The sequence below is a fragment of the Polypterus senegalus genome, chromosome 11 (genome assembly GCF_016835505.1).
Source record: "Polypterus senegalus isolate Bchr_013 chromosome 11, ASM1683550v1, whole genome shotgun sequence".
Classification (NCBI taxonomy): domain Eukaryota; kingdom Metazoa; phylum Chordata; class Cladistia; order Polypteriformes; family Polypteridae; genus Polypterus; species Polypterus senegalus.
Window position 1 is genome coordinate 108066418 of NC_053164.1, and position 22931 is coordinate 108089348.

The 22931-nt window shown below is 38.9% G+C and overlaps 1 protein-coding gene across 1 annotated transcript in view; it reads right to left on the bottom strand.

Moving 5' to 3' along the window:
• large1 (LARGE xylosyl- and glucuronyltransferase 1) overlaps positions 1-22931 on the bottom strand; it is a 481706-nt gene that overhangs the window by 53902 nt on the left and 404873 nt on the right. Inside the window, exon 7 of the mRNA XM_039769462.1 lies at positions 4982-5086. Coding sequence (XP_039625396.1) covers positions 4982-5086 — 105 coding nt within the window. The remainder of the gene's footprint in view (positions 1-4981; positions 5087-22931) is intronic.

The following is a 22931-nucleotide window of genomic DNA, read 5'->3' on the forward strand; positions in this document are numbered from 1 at the left end:
CTGATCTCCAGGTTATGGAGGAATGATATACATATCACCCCAGTGGTGGAACAGGGGAATATCTGTACTCCTGCAAAATAAAAATTTGAGGGGGTCTTAGGAGATTCTCTAACACTGTGTGTGTAGTATCTTTTGGGGGTTGCTGCAAGCTTACCAGGTCTCAGGGCTGCTTCTATATGCTATTTGTTCCCTATATTTGCAGTGCAAAAATTGAGTTTGTATACCTTGTGCATGGGTTTCCTCCAGGTACTCCGGTTTCCTCCCACAGTCCAAAGACATGCAGGTTAGGTGGACTGGCGATTCTAAATTGTTCCTAATGTGTGCTTGGTGTGTGGGTGTGTGTGTCCTGCAGTGGGTTGGGCGCCCTGCCCGGGATTGGTTCCTGCCTTGCGCCCTGTGTTGGCTGGGATTGGCTCCAGCAGACCCCCGTGACCCTGTGTTCAGATTCAACAGGTTGGAACATGGATGGATGGATACCTTGTGCTAAGCTAAATATCTATAAAATGGGCATAGGACTTGGCCAAAAAATTTGGTATCTTGACTTTTACTGATATGATACCCTCTCTGTGTTCAAGTTTGGAGATTATGCTGTTTGCCAGTACAGTCATCCTCTTGGCCTTATCTGTCTGTGACCTCTGAGGCTCACTGGTTTGGACTGGAGCTCAGTGTAAAAAAAAATAAGTATAATAATCAGAAACTCTGATTTCTAAAAGCACAGTTGTCTCCCTGTCAGAAAGTCTTAGTCGATGCAATTGAGGGAGAGCTGCTGCCCCTGAGTGCTAAGGTTTAACTGCCAAGGGGTCTTTTTGTCTTCTAACATATTCCAATCCTAGTACCTTTTGCTGAGTTGCACCAGAGTCTTATTTTAAAATAACATTTTACTTGCAGCTTGCTGTGAATTTTGCTATATAAAATGAATGAAACAGCAGCTAGCAAACAGAATCAGTGTGTTGGGGACCTTCTGCTATAATACAGTTTGCTTGTAAAGACAGAGGAGTAAGAAGAAGATGGAAAAGCAGTTCTAGAGAGCTGAACACTGCAACCTAATCCTGATGCCAATGATTCATCTGTCTGCTTAATGATAAAAAAGTTGCTTTCAAAATTTCCACTAATGCCAAATTAGATCTTTACTGCTCATTCTGAAATATGGCCTCAAAGTAGATCAGTGGTTTCAGTTCTCTCAATGCATTATCCATTCAGCTTGATGGACTGGTAATAACTTTAGATTACCTTTTCCAATATGACAGAGCTTTATTGTATGAAATATTGATGAATAAGAGATTACTAAAACTGTCTGTTATCTGAACTCAACAATAAAAAATTAAGAAAATGCATTTGATTAATTTATTTGACATGTTGAAATTTCCCTTTATATTAAAGTTACTTAGTTTGTGTTTTTTATACAGGTTGTACATTTAAAATGGAATGTTTAATTTATTCTTAAACATTTGCTGCAGTAAAGTGAGAAAGGTCGCTCTCACTCTAATGCAGCATGAAACTGGAATATCCGTCCTTTTTCCAATCCATTTAATCCAAACTGGGCAGTAGGTACTGGGGCAAGCTGACTAGGCCCACCCACAGAGATGGATTGCACTGGTCCTCTGGAAAGAAAGGCTGAAGCACAGGACTGTAAGATGGCGCACCACCTTGTAAAGTAAGGCTGGCAGCTGGAACCTTGGTACTGTAGGAGTGCAGGCAGAACAGAAACCATGGCAACACAGGTAAAAATGAAGTGTTTAATAATCTCTGGAATCTAGAAGGCAAACCAAGAAACAGGCCAAGGTCATAGCACAAGGCAGCAAGCACACATATCAAACACACTTAACAAACGCTGAGCCCCAAACCAAGCAGAACACCTTAACTCAAATGAAACCCTGAAAAGTTTTCAGAAAGGCTACTGGGCACTGCCAACCTTGAGTTAGACTCTTTGTTTTATTTGGAGAGGCCCCTCCCACCCTCTGGCTGAGGCATAATTAAGTTGCAGAGCAACAGACACAGGTAGGAGGAGCCAGCAGCAAAATGCAACAAAAGCAGGTAGTGAGGTGGCAATCAAGCCCAATGCTAAGAAAAGGCAGGAACAAATACCAGGTGTGAGGGAGGCATACAATATGAATAGAATTTCAAAAATAACAATTTACTAAAAACTCATTAAGTAATGATTATAGCGCAGTTTACAGTATCTTCAGAAAGTATTAAGACTGTCTCAGTTTTTCCACAATTTATCATGTTACTGCCTTATGCTAAAATCTTTTCAAGTTGTTTTTTTCCCTTAGCAAGCAACATTCATTACCTGAAAATGACAAAGAGAAATGAGATTTTAAAAATGTTTTGCAAATGAACAGAAATAAAAAAAGAAACATTGACTCAGACAGTCAGGCCCTTTTGCTATAACACTTGAAATGTGTCTCAGGGGCAGCCCATTCTATTGATCATCATTGAGATGTTCTTACACCTTGTTTTGAGTCCATCTATGGCCAATTTAATTGACTGGACATGATTGGGAAAGGCACTGGTCCCACAGCTGACAATGTGTATCGGAGCAAAAACCAAGCCAAGAGGTCAAAGGAATTGCCATGGAGCTGGACTGTGTCAAGGCACAGATCTGAAATCTATGGTAAGATAGGTGACCAAGAACCCACCCTTCTGGCTGAGCTCCAGAAAACCTGTGTAGAGATGGGAGAAACATCCAGAGGAACAACCATCACTGCAACACTTCACCGATCTTTGCTTTATGAAGAAAGGCCAAATAAAAGCCTCTCCTCAGTAAAATATACATTGACTCTCAGACTGAGAAGCGACATTCTCTGATCTGATGATGGAAGCAAGATTATCGTCATGTCTGAAGGAAACTACACACTGCTCATCACCTGTGTAATACCATTTCAACAGTGAAGCATGGTGGTGGCAGCATCATGCTGTTAGGATTGTTTTTCAGCGGCAGAGTATATGGATGTATCCTTACTGAACACCTGCTCCAGACTGCCCTGCACCTCAGACTGAGCCAAAGGTTCACATTTCAACAAAACAAACACAACACAGTAGGGTCTTAGGGACAACTCTGCCAATGTCTACAAGTTGCCCAGCTGAAGCCCAAACTTGAATGCAATCGAGTATCTGTGGACAGGCCTGAAAATAGGAGTCCACTGATAGTCTCCATACAACCTGACAGAGCTTGACAGGATCTGCAGAGAAGATTCCCAAATTTGAGGTGTGCAAAGCTTCTTGTATCATACCCAAGAAGACTCCAGGGCTGTAATTGCTGCCAAAGGTGCTTCAACAAAGTACTGAGTAAGGGGTCTGAATAGTTGTGACAATATGATATTTCCGTTTTTTTTTATTTTTAAATATTTTTCAAACATTTCATTGTCATTCTGTGTTGTCTGATGAGAAAATAAATTAATTTAAGTGCCGTTAGCACAAGGCTTCAAAATAGGTGTCTGAATACTTTATGAAGTCACTGTATTGTGTAAAGTTTACAGGGACAACATAACATCCATTCATTAATTATTGTTTTATATAATACTTTTAAGCAATTTTCACCAAGGGCATGCAAGAGTATAAAATGACATTAGTCGATTTTTAAAAAAAGGGGAAAAAAAAATATAGTAATAATAAAAAAACACAGCCATGACAGATATCAGGGCGAGCTTGGCAGTATAGCTGACAATTTTTAAACAGCAAATATCAAAAGGAGAATGATGGTGTGAGAGGCCTTGTGCCAAAAAAAACTTAAGGGAATGTTTTCCATTTCCGTTGTAGGCTACAGTAGCTGCCACAAGACAGTGTGTTTTTCTTTCTCTTGTCAAGGACATATGTCAAGCTTTAAAAGAGAACATTGATTTGCCTAGATGCTATCAACTCTGGATGGCTGTTTCTGAGGGGTGCAGACAGCTCAGGATAATCCAAATTAAACTGTCTGTCGCTGAAGGTGTACGATACCTGCCAGTGCTTTTTTTCTCTTCAGTTTCTTTTCTTTAAGTTTTAAGCTACTTTTCTTCTGCGTTGTGTGTTGTTTGACGATTGGACAAGAATACAGAATATTGAAAAACGCTTGGTCGTTTTTCAAATTAACTCTTAAAATGCCTACACACCTACGCACATCATCAAAACCTCTTGATTTTTTGGGTCACAGAAGCAACTTTTTCTTTTAGTTTAAATGTGTTTTTCATTGACATTCTATAAGACACGTTGCTTGGTATTACATTCGTTTTGTAATCAGTCTAGCCACGGACTAGCAAAATGATACCCTATAAAAGTAAGACAGTCACACTCTCAGGTTTACTAGCCACTTATTTTCAAGTGTGACATGCAAGTAGTTTAATAAACATTCTTTCATATGATTTACGAATTTTGCTTAGACATCAACAACTAATGTCAGAAATTACTGCAACAAATGTTAAACACACACAAAGGACTTCTAATCTGTTCCTCTCCACTAACAAATTGCTATATACAGGATATGTATTTCCATTTTTTAAACACACATTCTCTATTCTAGAGTTACCCAGGGTGTAGATGCTTTTCTGGCAGCACAGCAAGACTTAACCGGCCATGAAGTTCAATTTAGAATAACAAACCAACCTAAAATGCATGTCTTAAAGATGTGGGAGGAAACTGGAGCACGTGTAGAAATCATCAATTTATCATGGGGAGAACAAGCAAACTCTACATAGACAGTGAAAGAAATTGAAGAGCAATGATGTACGTGGCATTAAATGTTACATACGTTTGCCTACCATATTCTATAAGAATTGTGTTAAAATTGTTCCTTCAGGGCTAGTCATCAAAATGGATGACAGATTATGTAAAAATAAAGTATTGCAAACGGTCCTAAATGGAAGTAGTACGGTGGGCTGCAGTATAAACTTACACAAGTAGCACATCAAAGCTCGTTGGTTAAGACATTTTGGAAGATGTGAATCTTTTGACCTTTATGTTTCAAGTCATGGACTGCTTCATAATTGTTACTGTGTCTACTTACCTGTATTGAAGCCCCTACCCAACGCTGGCCATGGGCGATGGTTTTTCCACAAGTTGCCTAAGTACCAGTCGCTTTGATTTTCGACTAAACCCAAAACTTGCTGCCCTACAAAGAAAAAGAAAAAATACGCAGACGTCAGTGGTTAACCTCCACTAAAATGATCATCACTGATAATCCTTTTACATTTCATGTCAGCACCATTTTTCATTTGAGAATGTTTCCTTTAGTATTGATTTTAACATAGTATGATTTGATATTGAAATGATTCCATTTTAATGTTGGATGCAGGTTCCCATTTATTTATTTTCAGTCCTCTAGGACCTATTTATATAAATTTGATCCAATATTTTCAGTCATAACACAGATTAAATATATGGGATGATAGATCAGAATTGCCCCACAGTACTATATGGGCTTACCGATGTAACTGAAAGGGCAGGAAAAGAAAAGAATAAATAAAATTGCAGAACACAGGAAAACTGTGTGTCAAGCTTACAAAAAAAAAAAAAAATTCAGCCAGTTTGTATATAGATTTTAAATCTACTCAAACTACATGGAGATACAGTACCACAATTAATTATTAAACTGACTAAATAGACACATTACTTAGGTATTGCTGTATATTGCTATTTTTTATTTACAGATATATATGGTTAGATAAATCGATTGATTGATAGAATAACTTAAGTGTACATACCAATCCTAATATGACAGAAATCACATGCAAACGCCACAATACATGAATGAAATATATTGAACAATGACACCAACATTTATTACTATAACACAGAATGTAACTGTAAATTGCTTTACAAAATTTCTAAAGAAATGGTCACAAGAAAAAAAAATTAAACTAGGAAAGAATAAAAATGAATAAGTAACACAAAATGAATCAACACAGGCTTACACAGCACAGATATATAATTAATAAAAAATAGAGTCCATATACCGTATATGCTCCAATAGTGGCCCCCGGCGTTTATTTGCAAAACTAGCCTCGGCTCCCAGTGCTTAATAGAGACCGCCTGCTATTAGAGACCGGCCATTATTACACAACGCAATATTTTTTCACATGTGTCGATACATTTAGGTACACAAAAATATTGGCTAATATTACAAACAGCTACTTTATTTGAATTTCACAAGCTGCATAAGACTGTTAAAGATAAATGGCAATGTCTTTCTGTACCTTTCGGTGCTATTCGTCGTCCGAATCCGCAATTATAATTTTGCTGTTGTCCAGTTCACTATCATCTTCCTCTTCCAGGTTTGTCCGTATTTTGGTCAACCCGGCACGAAAATGAAGCAGTTTTAGAAACCGGTATATTCGTATTTCTTATATATGCCACGTGCTGACATGCACATGTATTACACATGCAAAGATACAGACGCTTACAATGTACGCTAGTTGGCAAATATCAAAGACCTGGCTACTGCTAGAGGCCGGCTACTATTTGGCCGCATCCCCTCTGAAGCCCGGCGCTTATTAGAGACCGGCGACAATAAGAGACTCAGCGTTTATTGGAGCATATACGGTATACAATATTATATTGAAACTCTCTAAGGATAAGTACAATGATAAGGTCAGCCGGCTGGAAGGACAGGAAAAACAAAAAAATTAAAGTCGGGGTTGCAAGGTTCCTAAAAAATGTATAGACCAAAGACAGCTTCAAAACAGCAACAAGTCCAATGTGGTAGACACTGAAGCTGCTAAGCTTCAGGCACAACTTAACAGTGGTCAGTAAAAGCAAGTCTCAGTTTCTACAGTGAAGAGGAGACTTTGCCCAGTCTGCAGTAGTTCACAGCCGGTATTTCAAGGCCCTATTTTGTCCTTTAAGGATTGACTTTCTAACTGGCACTCACCCTGTCAGACCTGCAGCACAAAGTAGAAACTGAGACTTGCTTTTGTTGACAACGGTTAAGCTGTCCTCGAAGTTGTGGTGCTGTGAGGTGCCTATCGCACAAACTGGTGATCCTCAGAAACATGTCTTCTGATTGGGTGGTGACTTTGGGTCTGCCAGATCTCTTCCTATCAGAGTTTCTTCCAGTTTCCAATTGTCTTTGGATTGTGTAGGACACCATACTCACTAACACTGAATTTTTTTTTTTTTTTTTTGCAATTTCTCTAAATGAGGGGCTTACATTTCTAAGTGTAATAATGCTCTGCTTATTTCATTTGTTAATTGCTGTTTTCTTGCCATTATCACAGTAATACTGTCCAGGTAGTACTTCAGAAGGTGCAGTAACACAGTCTGTTCCAACTCTGCTTTAAAACAGACTGAGGGGTTTTAAGGAATCAACAGAAGTTGGGACACCTGTGCAAATTGCAAGGCTTAATTTACTTTAATTGCTTCAGAACATCGGTAGGTTGTAACCTATTAGTTGTTCCCTGAAGAAGGTCTATTGGTATTATTCTGAAATTTCCTTTTTTTCACTCTTTGCTAACCTAAACTTTAATTTTAAATCTCTGGCAGCTTACTTCTTACCTTTTCACCATTTTAGGTCATATGTTGCATTTCAACTGATTAAATCTGAAGAAAAACTGGAAATACTGAGGTGTTCTATAACTTTTGACTAATAGTGTGTATATTTAGATGTTGAAGATCCAAAGAAACCTTGCCCATTTCTATAGTGGTCATATGAGAAAGATGGATTACTCCGCTCTAAAAGGTGCACCACTCATACCACAGAGGGGCAGCCATTTTACACATCAGCTATAGTTTTCAGCCATACATGACCAAAATGAATTATGTATCTCTATTATGTTTTCACTGTTAGGTGCAGTCTTTCATTGAGAGTAGGGACCCCTTTTCTGTTAAAATTGTATACTTTCTTTGCATATGAAAATTCATAATCTTTGTTTGTGGGCTCACAGAATCGAACAAATTCCTATTAGAAGCTTGTAACAGAAAATAAGAAGTAGAGGTTGGTTGGTTGTTTTATTTAAATAAAGCCACACTGTAAAAAGGTTTGAGAACCACTGCTACAGACAACTACAGAAGGGATTTTGAACTCGACAGACCTTACAGTTGTGATACGAAGACTGAAAGAAGCCTTCATCAGATAGAAGTGCCACTCAGTTAATAGCCCTCAGTACAGTTCACTAGAAACTTAGACTTCGGCCAAAGAATGGGATTTTTTTTTGTCCATACTTCAACAAGCCTATGTAACCCTCAAAAAATGATCTGCCTGTGAAATAAGTATAGATAGCAAAGTCAATAATGGAAAAAGCCAGAGTGGACCAGCAAGACCCCTGCCTTAGTCTCTAAAAACATTTCAAGCCCAAGTATACAATTTGAATGTGTTGGTGAGTCACCACTTGCACTTAATCCTCTCAAGTAAAATCCAGCAGCTTCAAAAGAAGAGGTCATGAGATACATGGAATTACACAGAAAAAGAAAACAGAGCTGACAGCAGCAAAAAAGATACTAAGACATGAGAGCCAAACCACTTTCATGGCTGCAAATAGCAGAATGCAAACGTATGGCTATAGGAAACCAGCATTTATCAGCATGGTGTCAATGCAATGCACAAGAATAGATATACTTGACAAACCATCTGCGTTCATTCAGCACAAGAAAAAGTGATCAATATTTCCAGTAGTGCACACAATTTCCAATATAGCACACACGCCATAAAATGAGCAAATCACAGACTGACATCTTGCCCCTTTCAATACAACCTGCAGGTGCAAACTAAGACCCCAAGCAATTGTGGGGTTCTAAACGTGCCAATGAATTCTTCTCTCAAAAGATTACTATGCTTTGGTGCCAAAGGTCAAGGAGTACAAACTTTTTCTTGACTTGTTAAACTCGGAAGATGAAATATTTTCATAAATGCATGATGCAAACCACTTGGGGGGTTATCTGGAGGCTGGTTGGAGAATAATAAGACTCTAAATAGTAAGGTTGTCATTGTGAATCAACACTAAGCATGTCTGACCACGTGTATGAGCTAAAGTAAGGCAGCCACTCCTACGCATACAAGCAGGGGTATGGTCAACAGACTGCCCGATACACCATATCCGCCACTATTTGCACAAGTCGCACACATTTTCCCAATGTAAGCATACGTCTTATATTTCAGTGGTTTGTTTAAACCAAAAACCAAACATTCTTTTTCAAAGTGAATTGTTTTATATAAGTAATGCCTAAATGCAATATTTGTTTTATAAACACACTGATTACAAGAAAATTTTACTTTTGATTTCTGTTTTATTTGAATTTTTTTTTTTTATATTCTCATTAACTGAAATAACTTTAAAAGTCCCTGGTAAAATGCGTATTACGAAACTAGTAGAAGAAATAAAAAACTGTATTCATTATTGTGAAAATGTAAGAACATCTAAAGAACAGGATTGGCTTTGGCTGCTCAATGGCCCCAATAACTACGGCTCACTTACAGTTTTGTAGTATTTACTCCTTGGAAGCTGTGAAGGTGCATTTTAGTGAAGAAAAGAAACAAATAAAAAGGAACAAATCAATGATGTTCTTAATACTGCTGTATGTAAGCAGATTATACGAACATCATATTTCTTCCAGGCTTTTAAAGGTTTAAGTCTTTGAGGGCTCAATATTTTCCCCAAAAACAATGGTTTCACTCAGAAATCAACATTAAACATCTGTTGCTGCATGCTGTGGCTGCCAATTTGCCAAGAATGTGCGGCAGGCTTGCTGCCAGGTTGTCTTCGTGTCACGGTCGCAGTGCATTACAATCTGGTTTCTACCTCTTATCATTGTTAAGTGGCAGTCCTCCCTTGTGAACATTGTCAATACCACATCTAGCTGGAGATCGATCAGGTGAAGCTGGAACCTCACATTCGTTTTCAATCACTTGTATTAAAAACTGAGTCCGACAAGTCATAGTCCAGTTCAGAGATAATAATAGGCAAAACATCGTCCACCGTACGCATTCGCTTTGATCTCTCACCAGATGTCAGTGCCATTTTTGCCGTTGTGTGCGCCTTGCTACTCACGAGAGTGCAGGGAATCTCCTTCAAACCAAGGAATCTAACTTTCCTTCTAGCAACGAGAGTCCAACTAAAATTTAACGGTTGATTCTGTCACAGTTTGCAGTTCATTACCATCGTCAACTCCACCTTTTGACAAAAGTCGACATCAGCCCTGAAACAGTTAAGGGGCTGCTATGAGCCTCAAGAGGTTACGTAGCACTCTCTCCAAACAAGTTACTTCTGACAGATTTTGGAGCAGAAAGCTAACAACTTTGTAAAGCCAAGCTACACTGAATTATTTATCAGAACAAACCCAAAATCACATTTTAATTTCTTTGATTTAAACAGTACTAATAATTAAAATTTTATTAGATTAGTAGAGTTGCAAGATAATTATCGGATCACCTTGAACATAAACTGGTTTTCCACTTTGAATCACATACTTGAAGGCTCTGCAAATTGAATGTGTTTATATATAAAAAAAAAAAATCTTACATCTCAACGTGCAGCACATCACAATAACATGGTGGCTCATCGGGCAGTGTTTCCACATCACTACCCAGGCCAGGATGGGGTCTGAGTGGCATTGGTGTATTGTTCTTGAATCTATGTGGGTTTTTCTTCAGGTATCCCAGATATACTCCCACATTTTGTTGACTGCTAATTCTAAATTGGTTTGGTGTGTTATCATGAACTGCCCACCCCACAGCACTGCTAAGTACTCCCTTGCATCCAGGAATGCCAAGATAGACACTAGCTTCCTGCTGTAATGATGCTGATCCCCTCTATTCCCCAAATTGCCACTAATTTGTAATATCTGACAATATTAATAACTTTGATCAGTTGTTTATTAATGTTGTCACAATTTTGTCTTTAATGGATGTCAACATTTTACATTTTTGTGTATGGTAACAATGCCTTTTGCTATCAAGTGGCAACCAAACACTGCATTGTCATTGGCCCGCTAGTATATAGGATACCAGTTTGCTAAAGTTCTTGTCTACAATACTGGAAATGTCTCAACACATATTTGTGCAGTAGCTTTGGTAAAACGAACTTAGGGGGATAGGACCCTTCCCATGCTTCTTTTGGCAGACTTCTGGAAGTCATCTTGGTATTTAACAGTTCTCACTGCTCTTTTGGCTAAGACCTCTACTTTGTTGGTTCTGCTTCGTCTCCTGGTCCTGGTGTTGATTTGCCCTTTTTGGCTTGTCACTATTTTGGCAGCGACTCCGGAATAGATAAGCAGGTTTCATGACAGACTAATGAATGAATATTTCTGGCCTCAGCAAAGTCACCTTCTCTTCACAAGAAAACTAAGAAGCTAGGTATTAAGTGTTGCTACATTAAAACTTATATCAGTAAGATGAATGAATATGCACATAAAATTGAAGTATAGAACTTTTATAAAAAAAAAAAAAAAATTATGTACTTGAATAGTCTGCTAGGTAAAATTGTTAAGTAAGCCTTAATCACTATTCATTTTGAAAATTTCTATTTATATACATTTTATATCATACATCTTATATACATTTAGAAGTAAAAAACACACAAATGGTCAGAAATGTGGCACATGTTTTAAAATGTGGTTAATCTTGTTTTGCTTTTTTTTCCTCCTTTGTACTGATTTCAAAGTACGTGGTTATACCTGTTACGTTATTAATACAGCATGCAATTGGAGTACTCTGGTTTTTAAAAGCAAACTAAAATACAAAAAAGAATGCAGTTGACAACTGACAGTGTAATTTACAAGAACAAGGCAAAGGCATTTTTGGGGCAACATCTCGCATGTCTCCTTTCCTGTTCCTCACGAATGTTAAGCATATGAACAGCTCTGACGTTTTCCTCCATTTCTCGCTAGGTGGCAGTGCTGTTCTTCAGTACAATACCACTGCAAAAAGCAAAAACTGAGAATTGGGTATTTTTGGAAAGTCAAAGGATGTCAGGTCAGAAGATGACGCCGCATACACTGAAGTAGTGAAGAGAGACACTGAAGTATTGTATTTATAAAATGGAGAACACCGGCCGGTATGAAAGAAAATGAGGAGGAAGAAAAAGGACAATACGATAGCCAGTCATTTTAAGAGTGTCAGCAAGGAGATCAATGAGTGCCCTGTAAGACTTTGCTGGTGATGTTTAAATAATCATAATAAAAAAAGGAAAAAAAAAATCTCTCCAGTCACAAGGTGACAGCAGAGTATGACACACAACATAAATTGAACTAAAACAATAAGCTGGGGATCTAAAAGTCATTTTACAGTGATTAAGGAGCTCAGCCACTGCAAGATTCTAAATAATGCATTCTTTCAAAGACTTGAGATTATACAAATTATAGAGACTTGGATTTTTCTCTAAATTATTCATTGAATATCTGCTGAAGTCCCCGTTGGCCAACTGATTATAGTGCCGAGAAGAATGCAGCAATCTTTACACCCAAAGTTTTGAGATCCTAAGACAGATCATAGATAAAAACACAACTTTTGCTTTGGTGCAGTATAGGAATTATAATAAAAAGATCTGCTCCTTTATTATAGCTTATCCTTCTTTAAATAGCACCATTTTCAGCTCTGCTTTGGTATTTCATTTTCATTAGGTTAGCACAGTTTAATAGTAATAATAAATTCTCCATTTTCTGTATATAGTACCTTTCCCATGCTCAAAGCTTGAGCCAAGAGAGGCTGGACAGGTTGCTGCCTGAGTAGAGCCTGCGCACCCCAAGTGGGTTTTCTTAATGTCCAAACAAGGGCATTTAAATTTAATGAACACATTCTTTTTATAGCCCACTTGTCTAGGTGAGCAACAGCAAGTTGAACACCACCTATGACATTTCCCAGCAGCTCATTCCAGTTGTTCCTGAAAGGATTTCTCAGTTACTCCTCAGCCAACTATGATGACATAACGTACTCTCAAAGCCACTTAATCCTCTTCAGTGTTCCAGTCTACCTTGGCAGCACTGGACGCAAGGCTAGAGGGTGTCACTCTTGCACAAACCCACATTGGGCCTTAAAGAATCGACAAACAAGCATGAGTTTGGGGAACAGGGGAGAAAAATCTAAATAAGAAGAAAAGCCAACACACATGGAGAGAACATGCAGTGATAAGACAACGAACAGGAATATCATTCAAACCCAGAAGAGTTGGCTCAAGAGACAGCGGTGCTAACCGCTTTGCCACGAAGATATGGTACATAACTGTTTACACTTCCAAAGCACTTTTCTGTAGGGTCTTGAACCCAAGGCACAAGCTAATAGAGTGCCGCCGAACAGTTCATATAAGTGGAGAAGGAAATATCTTGACTTTAACTCCAGTGGGCAGTGTTCAGATGCCCAAACTAGCTGAGCTAGCGACTCTAAGCAGCACCTCCACTCTGAGGTCATCCCAAAGTGACTGCCAAGCTCTTCACTCTGTCCTTGAAAGGAAGCTCGGCAAAAATACAGAGCAGCTTAATTTCTGCCTGCAACCCTTTCAGCTGCAGTTCCCTCTTTTAGTTTCTCCACCGGGGACCATTCCTTTGACTACAGACAACTGCCACAATCTGCTGAGCAGTCACACATTCTGTCTGCCTGCTCTCAGTCATAAAATGACATATAGCTACTTACTCTCCTTCACTCAGTTTCTATAAGAAACAAGAAATTATTTCTAAACAAATTAGTATTTTGTACAATTTTAATTAGGACTTAATATTTCAAACATTGTTTGTGTTAAACTAATATTTAAAGTGGTTAGGGGAAATTTTCCCACATTAATCAATTAATCATTAGGAATGTCTGCTGGTACATCCACCAGCTTTCTGGAACACATATTCCAAAACAAGGCTATAGGGAATCTTTCCAACACTGCTGCAGTCAGAAAAGGAATGAACTCTGGACTGGGTGCCAGTTACATGGAGATGCCAACTTAAAATCATCAATCAACCTAACCTACCTGGCTTTGGAAAGTGTTAGGAAAAAAAGGCAACAGGAGACCACCACATAAACACATTGGGAGAACATGCAAGGTCTGCATAGGTTCTGATTCGGTAAAGCCATTGCCTAAAGTTCTGGAGTACTCATGCTGATCACTGCTCAACTGTCCCAATCTCAACAGGTTAAGAACTTTTGTTAAACTAAATACTATACTGTATGGTTTACATTTATAACACTAGGGGGCTTTCCCTCCCTGCTCACTTCACTCGCCAAAGGGCCTGCTCTATGCGCCAGCCACTTCGCGTGTCTGCCGCTCGCATTGTGAACGCACCCCAGGGAGACGCGGACGCTCCTCCGAAACCCCCTCTTAAACGGTGATACAATGGAAAACAAATACAGTTTTTTTTTACCTCCTCTTTACTCGATCAGCTGCTGCTGCTGTTACTACCATGCCGTGTGATCTGCATCTTGCGTGAAGCACTTCTCTCATAGCACCTATGTCCATATATTCAATCTCTTTTCACGTTTACATTTTTGTTAATATCGCATTGAATTTTGATTCCGTGCTTGGAATTACATTGTGACAACGCGACGTATAACTGCCCGTGAGTGAATATCGTTTCTTTCTCTCTACAAGAAATGTGTCTGACAATATCTCACGGGACGTGAGTGTGTTTCTCTGAGAAAACCACGTCTCTATTTTTTTTTTATAATAGATAATTTATATACAATAAAAATGGTACCTGATAATGAATATGTAATATAAAAAAATATCATGATACATAAGCAAATCATGCCGGCGAGAATAACATAATGTTGAATGTTGATTAGCACATGCAAGTAAAAATTTCACTGGATACATGACAATAAATAACTTATGAGCCTGTGAAACAAGTTCATAAGGTCTTTATTTGGCCCAATAAACAAGTCAACATCATAAATGGTTGTGAGCTTAGATAAGGTTACTGAAACCTCTTTGCTGACTTTCCAAATTTAATTTAAGAAAAATAACAAATATCTTCTATTCCTTCATAGCACTTCCAACCTCTGTCCACAAGATGTCAGATTAGAAAAACAATGTTGGCCATGTGCGGACAGTAGGGTTTACAGCCTACAGTTAGCCAAGACAGCTACTTGTCCACTCTACATGAACACCGTTACTGTTTTCAGTCTCCATCCATCTACTCATTCATTTCTGAAGCTGCCTAATCTAATTTACATTTTACACTCAAAAGGCAAACAGGATTAGAACACTTCCAGTCTTAATGTGAAATTCTTACAGGATTTTGAAACTGATTGATGCTTCTGCTTTTTGCCATTCTTGAAATTAAGTGTGACCTCTTTCATGTTGCAAGGCTCAGCTGCAATGAGAAATTAAACTCATAATGGGATGCAAGGACAAAGTATGGAAAACACAGACCAAACTGACTAGGAAAAAGCTTGATGCCATTACCTGTAAATGTCATCTGAAATGGCTTGGAGGAGCAAGACATTCAGTTAAGGTTTACTGTGTGCACATAGCACAATGGAATACTTCTATACATGTATACAGTGCTTGAAGTGGACCGGTACGCACCAGCACGTCTCCAATGTTAGCAGTGGCATACTAGCAGTGTTTGGTGCATACTAACAGTCTTTTCAAAAGTGCCAGCTTACAGCCTGCAAATCTAAGTTCAACTTCCTTCTTCATTGCATGTGAAATTATGGCTGTGCTCACAACAAGGGGAGGACCCCACTCTTGTTTTTTGATGGAATGTTTAAGGATCTCAGCACTTGAAACTCCCAAAGGATGACCCTGTCATACCCCCACATCTGTCAATTGAATCTTAACCTCCTTAGGGTTAGACCCAAGTGTCACTTGGGCTGTAAAAACAGTGCTAGAGGTGTTAGTCCTCAGTGCCACTAGGGCAACTGTTCAAGACATGTTTTGTGTAAGAGTTAGACCTGAGGATCACTCGGGCTGTAAAAGTGCTAACAGAGTTAGTCCCGAGCATTACACGGGCAACGGTATAGATGTGTCTTACGTAAGTAAGCATTAGCGGCTCAGGTGCTGCGCGCTCCGACAGTGATACAAGCAGTGATGACAAAGTGAATCCGTCTCCAGGCAGTGAAATTTAAACGGACAGTGAAATCCGAAAGTGACGCTCGCGTTGGGGTTTCTGTTGACCCTGCTTCAAATAGACCAGCACCTCCTCGCTTTGATTTTGTTTGGCAGCAAGAAATAAAAGTGAACTCTGACAGCTAAAAGCCACTTACTTACTTGAAGTTACTTCTTGATGATGACGTGATTGAAAGAATTGTTGTGGAGACGAACTGTTAAACTGAACAATGTTGGTTTTCCCATTCAAACAGAAGGGAACTTGAAGCTGCTGAAGACATCTGGTATTAGCCTCATGATCATTATTCTTCTTAATTAAATATTATTATTATTCATTTTTATTATTCTTATCATTGTTACACTTTTTACACTTCTGACCTTGTAGTTTTAGTGTTTAGAATGATGAGATTTAATAAGAATGTAATTTTTCAAGCCAAAAAATGCAAAGCTTTTCACATGTTTTTTTGAGAATAAATGTTAACGTCTAGGAGGTTAAAGTATTGTGGCAACCCCGCTCATCTATTGAATAGCACGACCTTAAACAAAGAATACCAGCACTTAAATATAGCCACTTGTACTGCTGAATTTATAGATGATCACCGTGTTTTTTTTAGTGTTACAACATGTGTTCTTATTATTGGCTGTCCAATAACTTTACAACCTGTGGACAGAAGTTGTCCCTGAATCTAAAGAGGTGAGTACCAATGTACTGTTGGCCAGATGGAAGAAGTAAAAAAAAAAAAAAAGGCGACAGAGATGGAATGGCAGAGGTCTTTAATGAAGTCACTGTGTCTTATATGTGAATCCTGCAGTATGATCCATTAGACTGGGTATATTATTTTTAATTGTCAATACAGGAATACTCTCCAATTTTAAACTTGCTTTATTCTGGTGAATTATTTATTTTTTTTTAATGTACTTGTATTTCTCAGCTTTATGTCATTTTGTTGTTCCACTTCATTATGCTTTAAGATATTTAAAGGATAATTTGACAATTTAGTGTGATATTTTTCTTCTTGAAGACCTGGTATCCGCCCACACATTCCGTGCTGCACCAGACATGTTGAATATAAAACAATTAAAATAAAAAAGCACTCATCACAATCTTCTGATTTTGAAGGGTCAGCTCCACTGGATTGCTTCATCTCAAGTTTAGGTCCATTAAAAACTGATACAGGTGTTTGCCCATCCATTTGCAAACTCACTTCATCCAGTCCAGTGTTTTGTATGGGTATAGAGTCTGTCATTATGCTACATTCATTTCTTCATAAGTTAATAAGATTTTTATAGCACACAAACTGAATTTTGGGCAACACAGTGGAGTAGTGGTAGCACTGCTGCCTGACAGTAAGGAGACCAGGGTTCACGTCCCAGGTTCTCCCCATGTCTGCGTGGGATTCCTTCAGGTGCTCCCCTCTACTCCCACAGTCCAAAGACATGCAGGTTAGGTGAACTGGAGACCCTAAATTGGTCCAAATGTGTAGCTGGCGTGCGTGTGTGTGTTCACCCTGTCCAGGGCTTGTTCCTGCTTTGTGCCCTATGCTAGCTGGGATAGGCTCCAGCAGACCCCCGTGACCCTGTTCAGGACTAAGTGGATTACAAAATGACTGCCTGACTGACAATCTGAATTTTAAATTAATTTACATCAATCCATCCATCCATTACAGTATATGTACCAGCTTGTCTGGTTTAGGATGACATGCAAAGGTCAACTAATGGCAAATTAAAAACATTGAATAATTACAGTTTTATTTTAAAATTTACACATTTCCTTTACTACATCAAGTACGTGGATGTTGATATTAGATGTGTATAAATGTACCCTGCAGTGGACTGGCATCCACTCCAACAAGGACCCTGCCTCATGCCCAACTCAACCCATATAGCCCTTCATGATCCTGTAGTTGGATCAAGCAAGTTTTTAAAATGGATGGACAGCAATTTTCCTTTATATTTGATTATATATTACTTTATACTGGCACCTTGTCCAGGGATTGTTCCTGCTTTGCACCCAATGACTGCTGAGTTGGGCTCCAGCTGCCCTTTTACCGAGAAGGTTAGAAAAACAGATGGATGGATAAATTTATATGACTTTTAAATTATTTTTAATATATTCAGACACTTATTATTCTAAAATTAATAAATGTGAGGCACATTGGCTGCTGATGTTGTTAGGTAAGAATATCAGAGGTTATGGAATGTTCGCCATTTTTTAAAGGTCACAATTGCCCTAAAATTGAGACAAATAGGTACTGGTGGCAAACAAGTTTAGTATGGAATTCTATTTACTAGTGCTTGGCTTGGTATTAAAATTCTGACTTTGGTATCAATATTAGCTTTCGGACCGCAGTTCAGCTACTCAAACTGTTCAGAAGCATATAATGAATAATCCAACCCATATATCTCTCCCCAAACCCCGCTTATTACTCCAGGCTCCCTGGTGTGCTACGCAATCGCACTTCTCTCTTGATAGCTTAAAGTGTGGTGCTGAAGTGGGATGGGGTGGGGAGTCCTCTTCATGTCAAAGCTTGTGGCTTTACAAAAGCTCCAGTACCTGTAAAGACGTTTTTTCCCCTTCCATCGACTCTACTTAGTGGTAAAAGGGGAGTGGGTGTGGGGGGTTGAGTGGAACGCTAACATGTCCCAAATATCCTGAAAAGCTGGTACCATACCTCTTTAAATTGTGGGGTTTTCAGTACTATTCCAGCCCAGCACACTGTGCAACTCTAGTGTCTCTACAAAAAAAAAAAAGTACTTTCTAAAGCCATCTGTCAATCCTTTTTTTACCTGCTTACCTAGTTCACAAGATCATGAGGGCAGACAAGCACATACATAACCAGTTTAGTTTATAGGGAACACCCAACATTCACATTGGGCTTGCATACACAAACTGGATTCAGATACTCTTTCAGAATTAATACGTTAACCCATATAAAAATGACAATGCACATACAAAGTTTCTTTCCAATTAGCTGTTTTAGTCGTTCCAAATCTGGTCAATGGAACACACAATAAGAACCATTTTTGATAAGAAGAGGTCATTCAGCAGAGCAGACCTCATCAAAAAAAAAAACCTCATGTAGAGATCTGAAAGTCCCCAAGGTAGTTTTGTTTTGAATATCCATCTAGGTGACGCATTATATACAGGTATATTTCTCTGTGGGATGAAATACATTCCAACATTTTTCTAGCTTCATTAAAGCCCTAATTTTAGAATTAGAGTGTGTCACCTCTTGATCTTGCATTTTCTTAATCTGAATTAATTCAAATCCTTCACGACTTCCTCACAGGCCAGGAAACAGTTTAGTTGGTCTTCACTGAATTACTCTTGCTCTGCCGTTTTTATCTTTCTGTTCTTCAGATTTAACATCACCAATACTGCATACTATAAAGCTTAGGCATAAGCACAACAGTTTTTCATAACCTGGCATAGCTATACAACCCTGTACTTTAAGTGGTGAACTCTAATGAGTCAGCTAGGACTCAGTTATTAGTTCATATGCTGTGTTCTGTAATTTTAAAAATTAGATAGATAGATAGATAGATAGATAGATAGATAGATAGATAGATAGATAGATAGATAGATAGATAGATAGATAGATAGATAGATAGGCAAATTAAATTACAACAATTCACAGCTCCAATCCATGCAACTACATACGCGTTCAAGACAGGACCATCAATTTGAAACACTGGAGCTGATCACACAGTTAACTCTAGTTCAGATAAGTAATATAAGCCTAAAAAAGTATTAGAAAATCAGGAGATTTCCAACAAGAGGTTCAAACCTTATGGCACATGTGTCCAGACAGAATAGTCTCCTCTGGAAAGAGGAAGGATGGAGCAGAACGGTCCAAGGGAATGAAGTCTTGACGAGTGCAGAGGGTGTCATAAGAGAGGACAGGTGAAATAAACTGCACCATAGCTTGCAGGACACCAAGACTGTGGGACATTCACAACACACATGTAAATATGGACTTGGGGCATTGGAAGAACAAAATGAGCAGAAGGGGGTAATTGGAAAGGCTCCTAACAGAATGTTTATATGAGTTAGATACAAATAATGTACAAATTTAAATTGGGTCTATATGGGGCCAACTTTTCTAAAATAGCTCTTACCATTTTAAAGAATATTTTCATCCTTTGTCAGTTACTTTTTTAGCATTTTGGTAAGTAAGATCCTATGGTGACATAATTTTTCCTTTATATTCGTTGTTGTGTAATCCTTAATAAAAGGCCTTAAATCCAATACATTTAACCACTTTGTGGTCAGGTACTTTAGCACTTCCTACCCCTTCCCATCTACATCTATAACCGCAAGCAATTAGACACAGTAAAGAAACTTTCAGGAGTTAGGTTTCACAATTATTTATGTATTATTGATAATATGCCCAAAACATTAATGAATTAGCATACAATATGAATGTTGGCAAAACAAACCATTACAGCCTAAGTAGCAATGCATCTTGTGTCCATAGGCAGCTCTGACCTTTGAATGGAATACTAAAACAGGACAAGTGTTTCTCTCAGTATGGCTGTCAAGACAGAGTTGTCTTCTTCATGGTCTTCCCTTCATGGTGAGAGAGAGAGGGGTAAGGCAAGGGGACCATGATAGATAGATAAATGGGTTGTTTAATGTACCATTAGAGCTGCCTTCATTATTACTAAGAAAAAAACAACTATGACTGTGTAGGAAAACTGAAAAGAAGGCTGGTGAATTAAAGCAATTTTAAAATTTCACAGAGACTTTACTGGAGGTCACTGCCATCAGTGTTGCACATTAATACAAACGTTTAATTAAATCTTTTATTTAGCACGAAAATTGGATATGTATATATATGTATAAACTCCTTCCTTTCCTTTCTTCCTAGTGCCATATGACTTTTCAATAAGAAATATCGGAGATAATGATTGAGGCTTTGATATATTTCCAGTAATCTTTTTTTTGGTGTGTAAATATGTATTATCTACTGTAACTGCCTTATCTTAACGTTGCTTGTATCCATTTGTCTGTTTTATTTCATTCTGTCTGTTATTAAATGCAACTGAGAAGGCAAATTTCATGTTTTCTTGTGTAAACATGACTAAATAAAGAAACCTTAAACCTTAAATATGGGTGTCACAGATGGCCGGGGTCTTTGTCCGCCCGGGGTGCCTCTTCACTGAACTGCAAGCGTGGCCAGAACAGCCCCCATGGGTTGCAGTGGTGCCTTGGAATCCCGCAGGGCTTCATGGGAGATGGAGTTGGATACAGCCCTGCTGAGATCTGGGGGTGCCACCAGGGGGTGCTGCAGCTGCTGCTGAGCCTTGAAGAGCAGCTGTTCCGCCACACCAGGAAGTGCTGCCAGAATTAGGTCAACGAGCACCTGGAGTATTTCCGGGTGCCTTATAAAAGAAGCCAGCAGCCACTGCTCAGTGAGCCAAAATCAGGAGGAGGGAGACAAAGCTTACCAAGGAGGAGAAAGACAAAAGCGAAAGTAAATAGAGAAGGAAAGTATTGTGCAGCATTCTGTTTATTGGGACTGTGTGTGCCTCTTGTGTCAGTATAGTGCCATCCCTAATGGGATTGTAGCCTTAAATGGAGAGTCACTTTATACAGATCTCCTGTGTTACTTTAAAGTGACACTGCTGTGATCATGCAATCTTATCTGTAGAAGGGCTGAAATGGTGCCTGGTGCCAAAAAGAGACACCGTGACATTTAGAAGCCTGGTTAGTCATTTGGGATGTCCAAGCCCTCCTTTGGCTCTACTGATTAAGATGACACTACACACAAGATGCACACTTGAGTGTCAAATATGGATGTCCTACCAGAGCAAAGGAAACCCAGTTACATTAGCTCTGCTGGCCAAGTATATCTTCTCAACATGAAAGAGATAAACAGTAGCAATGGTTAAGAAGCACAAATAGGGAATGAAATGTGCTCTTTTAGTCTTAAAAGGCATAAAGAACAAAATATGTAGAATTCGATTCACAAGAAAAATGACATGATTTTGTCATAATTGGCATCTGTATACTTGTCAGATTGCAAATCTTTAACAACTTCCTGCAAGAGAAAATTCTGAGAATAATTTGACAAATAGCAGGAGAAATTCTTTTGATGCAGGAAGTTTACTACCAGTGGGCTGCCATTCACTATTACATGTTGGGAAAGATGCAGAAAAGCAATCCCTTTGTGCATCTTAGGAGTTGTTGAAGAAGGCAGTAGAGCTTCAGCACTGAAACAGCGTGGGCTACAGTGTATCCAGAAAGTATTCACAGCGCATCACTTTTTCCACATTTTGTTATGTTAGAGCCTTATTCCAAAATGGATTAAATTCATTTTTTTCCTCAGAATTTTACACACAACACCCCGTAATGACAACGTGAAAAACGTTTACTTGAGGTATTTGCAAATTTATTAAAAATAAAAAAATTGACATGTACATAAGTATTCACAGCCTTTGCCATGAAGCTCAAAATTGAGCTCAGGTGCATCCTGTTTCCCCTGATCATCCTTGAGATGTTTCTGCAGCTTAATTGGAGTCCACCTGTGGTAAATTCAGTTGATTGGACATGATTTGGAAAGGCACACACCTGTCTATATAAGGTCCCACAGTTGACAGTTCATGTCAGAGCACAAACCAAGCATGAAGTCAAAGGAATTGTCTGTAGACCTCTGAGACAGGATTGTCTCGAGGCACAAATCTGGGGAAGGTTACAGAAAAATTTCTGCTGCTTTGAAGGTTCCAATGAGCACAGTGGCCTCCATCATCCGTAAGTGGCAGAAGTTTGAAATCACCAGGACTCTTCCTATAGCTGGCCGGCCATCTAAACTGAGCGATCAGGGGAGAAGGGCCTTAGTCAGGGAGGTGACCAAGAACCCGATGGTCACTCTGTCAGAGCTTCAGAGGTCCTCTGTGCAGAGAGGAGAACCTTCCAGAAGGACAACCATCTCTGCAGCAATCCACCAATCAGGCCTGTATGGTAGAGTCGCCAGACGGAAGCCACTCCTTAGT